General features: G+C 40.7%; 1 protein-coding gene across 5 annotated transcripts in view; it reads left to right on the forward strand.

Annotated features, from left to right (window-relative positions):
• Nucleotides 1–1,883: 1,883 nt before the first annotated feature.
• KIF23 (kinesin family member 23) overlaps nt 1,884–14,902 on the forward strand; it is a 41,215-nt gene continuing 28,196 nt past the window's right edge. For all 5 annotated transcript variants that reach the window (XR_014817476.1, XM_013993340.3, XM_021100679.2 and 2 more), the window contains exons 1-3: nt 1,884–2,025; nt 4,299–4,368; nt 5,766–5,894. Coding sequence is in view for 4 of the 5 variants with exons in the window: in XM_013993340.3 (XP_013848794.2) it covers nt 2,015–2,025; nt 4,299–4,368; nt 5,766–5,894 (210 nt within the window). In the remaining variant the exon portion in view is untranslated. The remainder of the gene's footprint in view (nt 2,026–4,298; nt 4,369–5,765; nt 5,895–14,902) is intronic.

A 14,902-nucleotide genomic window follows, 5' to 3' on the forward strand; every position in this document is an offset into this window, starting at 1 on the left:
TGGGAATTACTTTAGTATTACATGTAGGGAGATGATCAGATCTATGATTTAGTGGTGAGCTGGCTGCAAAAAGGAACCAGGATTGGAAGATGGCAGCGGGGAGGCCTGTTAGGTTACAGTTGCTGCCATCCAGACAAGAGATGGTAGTGGCCAAGGGGATGAAGAGGAGAGGTTTGAAGGCTATTTAGTTGGTAGAACTGTCAAGATTTGATGATTGAATGTTGGAACAGAAGAAGAGGCAAAAGTCAAAGATGGTACTTTGCACTTGGGCTTGGGTGGGTGCATAGACGATAATGCCATCCACTGAGGGAGAACAAGTTCAGGGAAGAGATTAGGATGTGTCATGTGTGAGGTACTTGTTGGGCATCCAGGTGTAGAATTCAGTAGGCTGTTGGACATATGCAACTGGAGCCCAGAAAAGCAAACATGAATAGTACGTGAAGCTATGGGCGTGCCTGGGGAGAGAGCGCAGCTAGTGACCACCAGGTCAAAACCCTAAACCACAATATTTAAGGGACAAAAGAGAACTCACAAATGAGGCTGAAAAAGAGGGGCTAGAAATCTAGGAGGAAAACAAAGGAATGGGAAATATTTTTTAGGGTGTTAAGAGGTCAAGAAAGATAAGTGTGGGGAAGAGCCAAATTGTTTTAGCATCAATGATCTTGCTGAGAAGAGTTCAAGTGGAAAGACTGAGACTAAAGCCAGGCTGCCTAGTAATTAAGTGGTAAGCGGGAGTTCCGTGTGTGGTGCAGTGGGTTAAGGAACTGGCATTGCCACAGCTGTGGTGTAGATCGAAGCTGTGACTCACATTCCATCTCTGGTTCAGGAACATCCATATGCCATGGGTGTGGCCAAAAAGGTAAGGTAGCAGCCCAGCCCAATTCCTAAGTAATACAGATCCCAACCTCTTATTTGACGACAAATAAAGTTCTAATGGTTCAAAGACTTAAACATAAAAAACAAAGCAATAAAAGCATTAGGAAAAATATACGATTAAACGTCTTTTATCTTTTTTTTTTGGCCTCATTTTCCCAGGCTAGAGGTTGAATTGGAGCTGCAGCTGTGTACTCTCTGACGCAGCAATTCTGTGTAAATAATAGATTTTCAAGTTTATTCTCTATAACTATGTCTATAGTAGCAAACACTGGAACCATCTTTATGTGGAACAGTATGGGCTGGAGATATGTCAATCCTTAATCGTCTGGTCCTGTAGAAAGCTGAGGAGATGGGACCACAGTTCCATAAGAGCACGTACATAGATTCATACTGATAGTCAAAGTGAAATAAAATCAGTTCATCTTAGAAAAGAGTGGTTCTGGACGTTGCTCCTCAAGGACAAGGATCAAAATTTTATTTATCTCGGTATGCCCAGTATCAATCATTGTTAAGACTTTGATATACAGGAAAGAGGTGGAGGAACCAGAGAGGGAGATCCCAGGAAAAGTGAAGAAGAGAGAAATAGGAAGCCAAGGGGATACCATGATCTGGACTCCGAAGAGAGAGTCTGAGACTCTGTGCAGGGCACAGCCCAAGTAAAGGACACTCCTGGGCGGAACGACACTGTTGACCACTGAATTAACCCTGGACTTGCCCTTCTATCGGACTTCTCGTGCTGTGGGAAAGGAAACTCTCAGTGTTCTCATAGGACCATGGAAGCTGTTGTACTTCCTAATGTCTGAGACCCGCTTCCCCATCCCGCTCTCATCACTCACACAGCCGACGCTATTTCCGGCGTCGGTCGCCTGGGAGACGAGCGCCATTTCCCGCAAAGGAGGAGGTTCCTCATAAGCCCCGCCCCTTCCCCGCGGGCGGGCGCTGATTGGGTGGTTTGAAATGCGCCGGGCGCGAGCTCACCTGCGCCGGCAGCGGCGTCTCCCGGCTTTACGGAGCGCCGCGCCTGAAAGGCAGAGTCTGTGTTCCCGAGGCCGGTCTCTACGGTCCGCCGTCCTCGCCAGCCCGCCCGACCGAGCCCGGCGTTCCGTGCTCGCATCCGGGCAGCGTCGAGCCTGCTGCCATGAAGCCAGCGTGAGTACCGGGCCGCGGAGCTGGGGCTGAGCCGCCCCGGGCCGCGCCTTCGGCCCTGAGCCCGGGGCCTCCCGGAGTGTGGCCCCCAGAGTGGGAGGGAACCCCCACCAGGACCTCCTGGGGGAGGGGGGGACCTGGGCGTCGAGACCCGTCCGCTTGGACCATCCCAGCTCCCAGCCGCCCGGAGTCGGCCGCCCCGGCTCCCCGCCCCGGCTTCACTTCGACCAAGAAATGTCGGCCCCTAGTTAGGGGTGAGGGAGGTTTGGACTGCGACTCCGGTTCCAGTTAGCCGGGTCGCCCTCCACCTGGCTCCGGACCAGCGGCTCCAACCTTTTCTGAAGTTCCCCTTTCCCTCCCTGGTCGTCCGCGGCCCCGGGTTGCATTTTGCCGAGTTAGTGCGGGTCGGAGGTCGACTTGGGTGTGGGGCCAAGTGTTGTATCCTGGGGTTGGTTGGGTAAGTGGTCTCAGCCCCTGGAGAGTCTTGGCATCGGTGTGCATTGCGGGCTTTTCTTAGCCTAGGGGGCCGAGACCACTCCCGGTTGTCGTTCGGTTACTTTTCTCTATTCTTTGGTCTCACACAACCCGGTCCTCGGGCATAAATGCACACGCCCACATTCCTCACCGAGTGGAGTGATGTTCCCAGGGCACACTCATTCCTTGACTGCTATTGGGTATCGAAATACTTGTGCAAAGAAGAGGGCTGACTTTATATTTGTCGTCATCATGTAGCTAGTCGTTTGCAAAAGGCAACTTGTTTTCTTAAGAGGCTAAAGTCAAAATCTTTATCTTTGGGAAGAAAAATACGGAGGTTAAATAAATCTACCATAATATCTTGGACTTAAAACACGAATTTGCTTGTTTCACCTGGGGAAGTGTTGAGAAAGTATTTTAATAGTCTGTAGTCCGAGCCAATAACTTCATTTAATGTTAGCGTTAAATGTTTAGTCTATAGATAAATGGGGAAAAGGGGGAGTGGCATGTAGAGAAGTGATAAAGTAAATCATTATTTTTTCTACCATCCCTACTTAAAAAGAGCAAGAAATTGCAGTTTGGGGACCACATTTTGGGGACAAAGGATGATAGTTCTGAGAATTCAATAATTTCTTATTCCTTGAAAGTAAAGACATAAATCTTGATGAAAAAATGGATTTTCTCCATCTGCATTTTTATATTTTATTGAAGTTGATCACTTTTCAGTCTGCCTTGGCAATGGGCTGTTGGCACTGAAGCCCACAGCATATGGGCTTATGCATCTGTATATTTATGCCCTTGGACATAAGTGTGGTCAATTATCCATAGATTTTTCAAATTTGTAGTGTCTGTAAAATTGTTGCTTAAGAAAATAAGCAAGCTATTTTACAAATAGAACTATAAATAGATGTTAAAAAACAATTCAACAGAGTACATTTTAAAGATCTTATTGGGTTCATTTAACAGTTAATGAATTGGGCAGCATCCAGTCTAGCAGATAGAAAGGAGTGCTGAAGAACTTTACAAAATGGAAGACTTATAGGCAGACAGGGGCAGGACAGGAGAATTACTAGCAATGTGTAGATCGTGGCAAGGTTAGCATCCTTTAGTGGGTGGCAGTGGTCTGTCAGGCAGATCACCTCACTAGTGCTGACCAGGTAATTCCAGGTTGGCTAGTTTAAGAGTCTGCTCCTGGGAGAGGTTGAGACTATAAGTTAGGTATTAAGTCTCAGTTTGGTGACACAGGGCTTAGCATAAGTGATTCCATTTGGGGCCTCTTGTCTCTTTTTTCAACAAAGAGCAAGTATATTTAGTACCAAAACTTTCTCCTAAGCCAATTTTTTTTTTGCGGGGGCGGGCGGGGGGGGAAGCTGCAGGTGGGGCATATGGAAGTTCCCAGGCTAGGGGTTGAATCAGGGCTGCAGCTGCCAGCCTACACCACAGCCACAGCAACATGGGATCCAAGCTGCATCTGGGACCTATACTGCAGCTTGATGCAACGCTGGCTCCTTAGCCCACTGAGCTAGGCCAGGGATCAAACCCAAGTCCTCATGGACGGATACTAGTCGGGTTTATAACCACTGAGCACACTGGGAACTCCTTAAGCCAAATTTTATTTACTTTTGGATTATACATGCCAAAATACTCTTCTACTAATGCAATTTATTCCTGTTCATGTTACTTGGGGTATAGTGTTTTGGAACTGGTAAAGAATAAACCCTAGGTAGGTTGTCTCTATTAATTATAGGTGAGGTTTTTTGTATGTTAGTGTTGAGCTGAAATGTTTTTGTATTTATGACCAGGAGGACTAAGACACCCAGGAAACCACCAGTGAAAAAGGGAGCCCAAACAACTCTTAAAGACCCAGTGGGGGTAAGGTTTCCCTGTGAATTTGTGTGTGTGAATTCATGTCTTTTGTGTGTGAATGTGTGTGTGTAGGGACAGAGGTGCGGAAGTGGAGTCAAAGAACATTTGGCTAAAAGGTCTGTATTTAATTGCTTAAGGGTTGTTCCAGCTTTGAGATTTTATTTCTATGTAGGATTCATTAGTCCAGTAAAATGAAGTCTTTGGTTGTTGATTGCATACTTCCTATAATTAATTATAATTTGAAAAGTTATATAATGAAAAATGGAGTATCTTGGAGAGTTCTTTATATTCTTTGGGATGGGGGAAAGCTTTCTGCTTGCACAAACATCCTCTCCTATCTTTAGGATAGTTGTATAGTAACTTAGGGTATTCTTCATGCGGAAAGCCCCAAACTCCATGCTTTGGGGGACCAAGTTTCATAAAGACTCCAATGTAGAACAATTTAATTCATCTCATGACTGCTCATTTGCATGTACTTCACAAGTTTCAGTCTTGGGAACTTGCTTTTAAAAGCAAATGGCAGGAGTTCCTTGGTGGCCTAGTGGTTAAGGATCCGGCGTTGTTACTGCCGTGGCGCAGGTTCAACCCCTGGCCTGGGGAACTTCTGCATGCTGAGGGCGAAACTGGAAAAAAAAAAAAAAAAAAAAGTAAATGGCAAATGAGGGAAGATTGGTTTGCTCTGGGCTGTTTTTGTTTTGCTTTGTTTTGCTTTTTAGGGCCACACCTATGGCATATGGAAGTTCCCAGGCTAAGCGTCGACTTAGAGCTGTAGCTGCCAGCCTATGTCACAGCCACAGCAACACAGCATCTGAGCTGTGTCTGTGACCCACAGTACAGCTCACAGCAACACCAGATCCTTAACCCACTGAATGAAGCCAGAGATCGAACTCACATCCTCATGGATACTAGTTGGGTTTGTAACCTGCTGAGGCAAAATGGGAACTCCCTGCTCTGGGCTTTCCCTTCACTGGCACTGGAGTGTGTCTCTTCGTCTGAGTTGAGGGAACCAGATTCTTTGCACATACAGCTGATTAAGAAGACCACATTTCAGATCTTGCATTTACTTATTTAGTATATTAAGTACTCAGCTTCCAAGTTTTAATTGACATCCAATTCCATATAATCCTAACAGCTTTTCAAATAATTCTCATTGTGTGATATGTGGATTTCTAGAGAGTTTTAATTTTATGTGCATTTAAAATTCTCTCATATCTAATATATCTTTTTACATTTGACAATCAGCAAATTGGGCAGCAGGTAGTGGGGTAGAAAGTTTTGGCTTTCATAGCTTCAAGTTTATATAGATCTCTTGCATTTAGACACCAAATGTTTGTTGAATGAATAAATGAAAATTCAGGTAAAAAGTCAACCTTTGATTTTTAAGCATCTTCTTGTATTTTCAGGTATACTGTAGGGTACGCCCACTGAGCCTTCTTGATCAAGAGTGTTGCATAGAAGTGATCAATAATACAACAGTTCAGCTTCATACTCCTGAAGGTTATAGACTCAACCGAAATGGAGACTATAAGGAGGTAATTGCTGTTGGAACCAACTGTTTTTAATTAATAACTTCTTTCCTGAGTGGTTTTTCGATTTTTTTAATTGAACAAAATTCCTGTGTTTCCACTTTTTTGGAAGATTTATTTACTTCACTCTAACCATTATATTTGAAGTGTTTTTAATGTCTAGGTTGTATGGACACACCTTTGGTATACGGGAGTTAGAAGATTCCTTTTAGAGGATAATTTCTTATGCTAATATTCCTTTTTGGAGCATTTATGTTCATAACAGCTTTTTTTTTTTTTCTTATTTTTGTTCATGACGGCTTAATATGGAATGATATCTGATTGTGCTAGGCTGTTACATATATAAGTATATATATAGTTTCATGTGTGGGGATTGAAATAACATTTAATAGGATAGGCACGGGATACTTGTATCCACTTCTTACAAAGTGTTTAAGCTGGAGGGTAGAAGGAGACTTCTAAAAATGAATAAAGACAGAGTCCTTGCCTTTATGGAGTTTACAATTTACTTTACAGATGCTAAATAACCCTCATAGATAGGACATGGAAGACAGGTGTGCTTCAAGAAAGGGACTCTGGGAAAGGATTAATTCAGGTTGTCATCTCTTTCAAGCTGCTTTCACTCTTTTGTGTACACTATTCCAGGGAGATTACTAGTCAGAAGCCCACCAGTGGCCTCTCTGCCACTAAATGTGATAAGATACCTCTTTGTCCTCATTATGATCTATTTCTCAGCAGCAATGCTACTGTCTTCCCACCAGCTGTCCCGAGTTGTCTTTCGTTGGCTACCCTCTGTGGGCTCTGCCTCATTTCCCAACCTTTAAATACCAGGTTGGGCTATACCCAGGGATCTCTTCCCTATCTATACTTTTCTCTGGCTTTAAATGTTGATTATATGGTAATAATTCTGAAATTTTTATCTCTACCTTAAATCTTTTCTTTAACTCTGAACTCAAACATCCACTGCTTAGATTTCACATAGGCGTGTCCAAAAGAACTTCTTTTCCCCCCTCTAGATCATCTCCTCCCTCGTTTTCTCTTCTCAGTGAGTAGCACCATCATCCATTTGCTCAGGCCAGAAACGTCTCTTTGTCTTGTCCCCCGTCCCCCTAACACCCCATTCATTAGTAGATCCTATCCCTCCTACTCCAGTGTATATTTTGAAACTCTCATTTCCATCTCTACTGCCACTATCCTCCTCTGGGGCCTGTTATTAATTACGGAGACCTGTGCTTATTGAATGATCTGTGGTAAAGAAGCAGCTTTTTAATTTTTTTTTCATTTTTTAAAAATATAGTTGATTTATAATGTTCTGTCAATTTCTGTTGTACAGCAAAGTGACCCAGTTATATATACATACACACACACACACATTTTTTTCCTCACATTATCCTCTATCATGTTCCATCACAGGTGACTAGATATAATTCCCTGTGCTATATAGCAGGATCTCATTGCTTATCCACTCCAAATGCAATAGTTTCCATCTACCCCAAACTCCCAGTCCATCCCCCACCCCCTGGCAACCACAGCTTTGTTTTCCATGTCCATGAGTTTTTTCTTTTCTGTAGATAGGTTCATTAGTGCCATGTATTAGATTCTACAAATAAGTGGTATCATATGGTATTTGTCTTTCTCCTTCTGACTTCACTAAGTATGATAATCTCTAGCTGCATACATGCTGCTGTAAATGGCATTATTTTGTTCTTTTGACGGCTGAGTAGTATTCCATTGTGTATATATGCCACATTTTCTTAATCCATTCATCTGTCAATGGACATTTAGGTTTTTCCATGTCTTGGCTATTGAGAATAGTGCTACTATGGACATAGGCGTGCATGTATCTTTTTGAATGAAAGTTTTGTCTGGCTATATGCCCAGGAGTGGGATTGCTAGATCATATGGTAGATCTATATTGTATTTTCTGAGGAACCTCTATGTTATTTTCCATAGTGGTTGTACCAATTTACATTCCCACCAACAGTGTAGGAGGGTTTCCTATTCTCCACACCCTCCACAGCATTTGTTATTTGTAGACTTATTAATAATAGCCATTCTGAACAGGGTGATGTGGTAATTCATGGTAGTTTTGATTTGCGTTTCTCTACTAATTAGTGATGTGGAGCATTTTTTCCTGTGCATGTTGGCCATCAATATGTCTTTAGAGAAGTGTTTATTCAGGTCTTCTGCCCACTTTTCAATTGGGTTGTTTGGTTTTTTTTGCTGTTGAGTTGTGTGAGTTGTTTGTATATTTTGGAGATTAAGACCTTGTTGGTTGCATCTTTTGATCCTATTCTGTCCCATTCCTAGGTTTTTAATTTTTTTTATGGTTTCCTTTCTATGCAAAAGCTTGTAAATTTGACTGGGTCCCATTGGTTTATTTCTGTTTTATTTTTGTTGCCTTGGGAGACTGATCTAAGAAAACATTTGGACGGTTGATGTCAGAGAATGTTTTGCCTATGTTCTCTTCTAGGAGTTTATGGTATCTTGACTTATATTTAAATCTTTAAGCCATTTTGAGTTTATTTTTGTGCATGGTGTTAGGATGTGTTCTAGTTTCATAGATTTACATGCAGCTGTCCAGTTTTCCCAGCACCACTTGCTGAGGAGGCTGTCTTTTTCCCATTTTATAGTCTTGCCTCATTTGTCGAAGATTAATTGACCCATAGGTGTCTGGGTTTATTTCTGGGTTCTCTATTCTGTTCCATTGGTCTGTATGTTTGTTTTATACCAGTACCATACTGTCTTGATTACATAGATTGGTAATATTGTCTGAAGTCTGAGAGAGTTATACCTCCTGCTTGATTTTTATTCCTCAGGTTTGTTTTGGCAATTCTGGGTCTTTTATGGTTCCATATAAAGTTTTGGATTGTTTGTTCTGGTTCTGTGAAAAATGTCATGGATAATTTGACAGGGATTGCATTAATAAACATTGCTTTGGGTAGTTTGGCCATTTAAAAATTTTTTTTTTTTAATTTTTTTGCTTTTTTTGCCTTTTAGGGCCACACTCAAGGCATATGGAAGTTCCCAGGCTAGGGGTTGAATTGGAGCTACAGCTGCCAGCCTACACTACAGCCATACCAACACAGGATCCAAGACACCTTTGTGACCTACACCATAGCTCACGGAAATGACAGATCCCTGACCCACTGAGCGAGGCCAGGCATTGAACCTACATCCTCATGGATACTAGTTGGATTTGTTTCCTCTGCGCCACACTGGGAACTCTAGTTTGGCCATTTTAATGATATTAATTCTTCCAGTCCAGGAGCATGGAATATCTTTCCATTTCTTTGAATCCTCTTTAATTTCCTTGATTATAATGTTGTATAGTTCTCAGCATATGAGTCGTTCACCTCCTCAGGTTTATTCCTAGGTATTTAATTTGGGAGTAGGGGTGTGATGTTAAAAGGTATGGTATTTTTATGTTCTTTTTTTTTTTTTTTTTAATGGTTTTTATTTTTTCCATTAGAGCTGGCTTAGTGTTCTGTCAATTTCCTCCTGTACAGCAAGGTGACCCAGTCACACATTCATATATACATTTTTTTTCTCAGATCATCATGCTCTATCATAAATGACTAGATAATGGTTCCCAGTGCTGTACAGCAGGATCTCATTGCTTATCCAATCCAAAGGCAATAGTTTGCATGTATTAACCCCAGAATCCCAGTCCACTCTGCTCCCTCCCCATTCCTCTCCCCCTTGGCAACCACAAGTCTGTTCTCCAAGTCCATGAGTTTATTTTCTGTGGAAAGGTTCATTTGTGCTGTATATTAGATTCCAGATAAAAGTGATTTCATATGGTATTTGTTTTTCTGACTTACTTCACTTAGTATGAGACTCTCTAGTTGCAGCCATGTTGCTGCAAATGGCATTATTTTATTCTTTTTTATGGCTGAGTAGTATTCCATTGTGTATATATACCACATCTTAATCCATTCATCTGGACATTTAGGTTGTTTCCATGTCTTGGCTGTTTTGAACAGTGCTGCAATGAACATAAGAGTGCGTGTGTCTTTTTCAAGGAAAGTTTTGTCTGGATATATGCCCAAGGGTGGGATTGCTGGGTCATATGGTAGTTCTATATTGAGTTTTCTGAGTTACCTCCATACTGTTTTCCAGAGTGGTTGTATCAATTTACATTCCTATTCCTTTTTTCTTATATTCCTTTTCTAACATTTCATTGTTAGTGTACAGAAATGCAACTGAATTTTGAATGCTAATTTTGTATCCTACTACTTTGCTGAATTTGTTGATGAGTTCCATTAGTTTTTGTGTGGAGTCCTTAGGTTTTTCTCTATATAGTGCCCTCTCATCTGCACTGAGTGACAGTTTTACCTCTTCTCTTTCGATTTGGATACCTTTTCTTTCGTTTCTCTGATTGCTGTGGCTTGGACTTCTAATATGTGTTCAGTAAAAGTGGTGAGAGTGGGGATCCTTGACTTGTTCTAGATTTTAGCAGGAAGGCTTTCAGCTTTTCTCCGTTAAGTATTATGTTGACTCTAAGTTTGTCAGAAATGTCTTTTATTATACTAAGGTCTGTTTCCTTTATATGCACTTTGATAAGAGTTTTTATCATGAATGCATGTAGGATTTTGTCAGATGCTTTTTCTGCATCTATTGAGATGATCATATGGTTTTTGACCTTTCTTTTGTTAATGTGGTATGTGATGTTGATTGATTTGGGTATGTTGAATCAACCTTGTGTACTTGGGATGAATCCCACTTGGTTGTGGTGTATGATCTTTTTCATGTGTTGTTGGATTCAGTTGTCTAAAATTTTTTTGAGAATGTTTGCATCTATATTCATCAAAGATATGGGCCTATAGTTTTCTTTTTTCATAGTATCTTTGGTTTTGTTATTAGGCTGATGATAGCTTCACAGAATGTCTTTGGGAATGTTCCTTCTTTAGTCTTTTGGAAAAGTTTAAGAAGGGTGGTTATAATAAGTTCTTCTTTGTATGTTTGGTAAACCTTTGCCTGTGAAGCCATCTGGTCCTGAACTTTTGTTATTAGAGAGAGTGTTTTTATTATATATTCAATTTTCATTTCTATTGATTGGTCTGTTCATTTGTTACATTTCTTCTTGATTCAGTTTTGTTGGGCTGTATATGTCTAGAAAGTTGTCCATTTCTTCTAGGTTGTCAAATTTGTTGGCATATGGTTGGTCAGAATATTCTCTCATGGCTTTTTGTTATTTCTGCAGTCTCTGTTGAGATTTCTCCTTTTTCATCTTATAGTTTGTTCATTTGGGTTCTTTTTTCCTCCTGGTGAGTGTGGCCAGGGGTCTGTCAATCTTGCTTACCCTTTCAAAGAACCAGCTCTTGGTTTTATTGATTTTTTTTCTATTGTGTTTTGAATCTCTATTTTACGATTTCCTCTCTGATTTTTTTTTCCTTTGGTCTTTTTCCTTTTCTAGGGCTGCACCCACGGCATATGGAGGTTCAGGCTAGGGGTCTAATCGGAGCTGTAACCTCCGGCCTTTGCCAGAGCCATAGCAACACCAGATCCGAGCTACATCTGCTACCTACACCACAGCTCACAGCAACACCGAATCCTTAACCCATTGAGCAAGGACAGGGATTGAACCCTCAACCTCATGGTTCTTAGTTGGATTTGTTAGCCACTGAGCCATGACGGGAACTCCTCCTCTCTGATCTTTATGATTTCCTTCCTTCTGCTGACTTTAGGTTTTGTTTGTTCTTCTTTTTCTAATTCTTCTAATGGTAGGTTAAGTTGATGATTTGAGATTTTTCTTTCTTTCTTTCTTTTTTTTTTTTTTTTGAGGAAAGCTTGTATCATTATGAACTTACCTCTAAGACCTGCTTTTGTAGCATCCCACAGATTTTGAAAGATTGTGTTTTCATTATCATTTGTCTTGAGGTATCTTTTACTTTCCTTTTGGATTTTTTCCATTGACACATTGGTTTTCTTAGTAGAGTGTTGTTTAGTCTCCATGTGGTCAGTTTTTTCTCATTTTTTTTTTTTTTTTTTTTATCTTTTGTCTTCTTAGGGCCACACCCACGACATATGTAGATTCCCAGGCTAGGGGTCAAATTGGAGCTGTACCTGCTGGCCAACAACACAGCCACAGCAACTCTGGATCTGAGCTGCGTCCACGACCTATACCACAGCTCACGGCAACACATTATCCTTAACCCATGGAGCAAGCCTGGAGATCAAACACGTGTCCTCATGGATATTAGTTGGGTCGTTAACCACTGAGCCATGACAGAAACTCCTCTCATTTCTTTTCCTTTGGTTGATTTCTAGTTTTATGCCATTGTGGTCAGAGAATATGTTTGAAATAATTTCTATACTCTTAAATTTGTTGAGGTTGATTTTATGCCCCCAGTAAATATTTGGACAGAGGAACGTTGAGACCTTGAGAATGTTCTGGGTGCACTTGGAGAGAATGTATACTCTGATTTTTTTGATGTAATGTGCTGAAAATACCAATTAAGTCTAACCTTTCCATTGTGTCATTTAGGATCTCTGTTACCTTATTGATTTTTCTGTCTAGAAAATCTGTCCATTGATGTGAGTGGAGTGTTAAACTCTCCTATTGTTATTGTATTCCCATCAGTTTCTCCCATTATGTCGATTGGCATTTGTTGTATGTATCTGGGTACTCCTATATTAGGGGCATATGTATCGACGAGTGTAACAGCCTCTTCTTGAATGGATCCTTTATTAAATAGTGTCCTTCTTTGTCTTTCTTTATGACCTTTGTTTTAAAGTCCATTTTGTCTGATGTGAGTATTGAATTCTAGCTTTCCTGTCGTTTCCATTCACATGAAATATCTTTTTCCATCCCCTCACTTTCAGTTTATATGTGTCCCTTGCCTTAAGGTGAATCTCCTGTAGGCAGCATATTACAGGCTCTTGTTTTTTTAATCCAGTCTGCTATTCTTTGTCTTTTGATTAGAGCATCCAGTCCATTGACATTTAAGGTAATTATTGATAAATATATATTTATTGCCATTTTAAACCTAGTTTTCCAGTTGATTCTGTGTTTCGCCTTTGTTCCTTTTTTTTTTTTTTTTTTTTTTTTTTTGGTTGGATGATTTCTTTTTTTTATATTGCTCGTGTCCTCTTCCTTTTAGTTTTAGTGTATTTGATTTTGATTTGTGGTTGCCTTGTTTTTCAAGTATGTTAACTCCTTCTTATATCTGTTTGCTTAAGCCAGATAGCTGTATTGACTCAAACACATTCTAAGAAAAAAGAAAAAAAAAAAAAAACTATAGATTTTCTTCCTTCCACACATTTTACATTTTATGATTTTGATGTCTTTTTTTTTAACATCTTCATGTTTGTCCTTTTGCTGTTCCTTGTGTTTATCCTTGCTTTTATGAATAGGTTTTTTTTTTTTTTTTTTTTAAATTCCTTTTAGATCTGTATACTGGCTTATTTAAGCGATTACTTTAAAATTGTGATTTTCTCTGTCCTATATCTTCTTACTTCTTTACTAATTAAAGGAGACCTTTCAGTATTTCTTTTAGAGCAGGTTTAGTATTGCTGTATTTTAGTTTTTGTTTGTTGGAGAAATTCTTTATTTCTCCTATTTTTTATGATATTCTTGCTAGGTGAAGTACACTAGGCTGCAAATTTTTCTCTTTTAGAACTTCTTGGCCTGTAGTGTTTCTGTAGAGAAATCAGCTGATAGCCTTATGGGGGTTCTCTTATAAATAATGCATTTTTCTCTTGCTGCCTTTAGAACCCTCTCTTTAACTTTTGCCATTTTTATTATATGTCTTGGTGTGGGCCTGTTTCAACTTGTTTGGGGGCTCTCTGTGCTTCCTTTACCTTTTTATCTGTTTCCTTTAGATTTGGAACATTCTCAGCCATAATCTCTTCAAATGTATTTTCAATCCCCTTTTCTTTTTCTTTGCTTTCTGGAACCCCTGTTATATGTTGATTAGCACAGTTTATATTATCCCATGGATATCTTATGTGGCTTTCCTGTTTTTTCATTTGGTTTTCTGTCTGCTGTCCTGATTGGGTGGTTTCCATTATTCTATCTTCCAAGTCACTAATTCATTTCTCTGCATTATTCATTCTGCTCTTCAGTGCCTTTAACTCAGCTTGTGTCTCAGCAAATGAATTTCCTAATTTTTATTGGCTCCTCACATTTTCTAGTTCTTTTCTAAGGTAATCTGCATTACTGTTTATATCTGCTCTTAATTCCTTCAGAATTTTCACTATTTCCTTTTTGAACTCAGTGTCTGCTGGACTACAGAGGTCTGTGTCATCATTTGCTCCTTCAGAGGATTTCTATTCTTTTAATTGGGAATGTTTCCTAAGCTTCTTCATTTTTTTATATTTTTCTTATGTGACTTTAGGGAAAAAAACTGCTATAGTCTTGGAGGGGTATTTATAAGCAAAAGTACCCCTGGGTAGTTGGTGAAGGCTTACTTGTGTGTGTGTGCGTGCGTGTGTGTGTGTGTTCCGCTTTTGTCTGGATGTTTGCTGTCTTTTTCCTTAGTGTGTTCAGGCTTTATCCCCTTGATAAGTTGTGTACTGCTATATGGCCTGGGTCTGCTTCCAGGGAGGTAGAGGCATTTGGCAGGGCTATTGATTAGTGCCTGGTTGCTGTGCCACCAGGCAAGTGTAGATGGTGCCAAGATCATGTGGCGGTGGCAGCAGCAGAGCATGTGCGTTCCCAGTGGGGTGAGAACAACGTGTCGTGCTCAGTTGCAGTGCCCCACTTTGTGCTGATGACCCCTGTGGTTGCTGGGGCTGCAAGTTGTGCCTGTTCATGGACCCCTAGTGGTGGCAGGCCACGCCCTCCTCTGGAGTCTGAGATGATTCCAGCAGTTTGCTTGTGCTGCCCCTAGCCTGTGCAAGAGGTGCCCTTCTGCTGGTAGCCCTTGCAAGAAGTTCCTTGTATCCCTGAAAGAGGCACCCTGCTGTCCGAGAGCCAGTGTGTTTGCAGAGAAATATATTCCTACGGTGATCCTGCCCCTCCTTCTCTCACCCTCCCCAAAGATGGCACCTTGCTTCTCCTGTGGTCC

This window comes from Sus scrofa, chromosome 1, assembly GCF_054392235.1.
Source record: "Sus scrofa isolate SSC_HxYL_T2T_F1_AM1 chromosome 1, Sscrofa_HxYL_maternal_Yorkshire_Landrace_v2.0, whole genome shotgun sequence".
In the NCBI taxonomy this organism is placed as follows: domain Eukaryota; kingdom Metazoa; phylum Chordata; class Mammalia; order Artiodactyla; family Suidae; genus Sus; species Sus scrofa.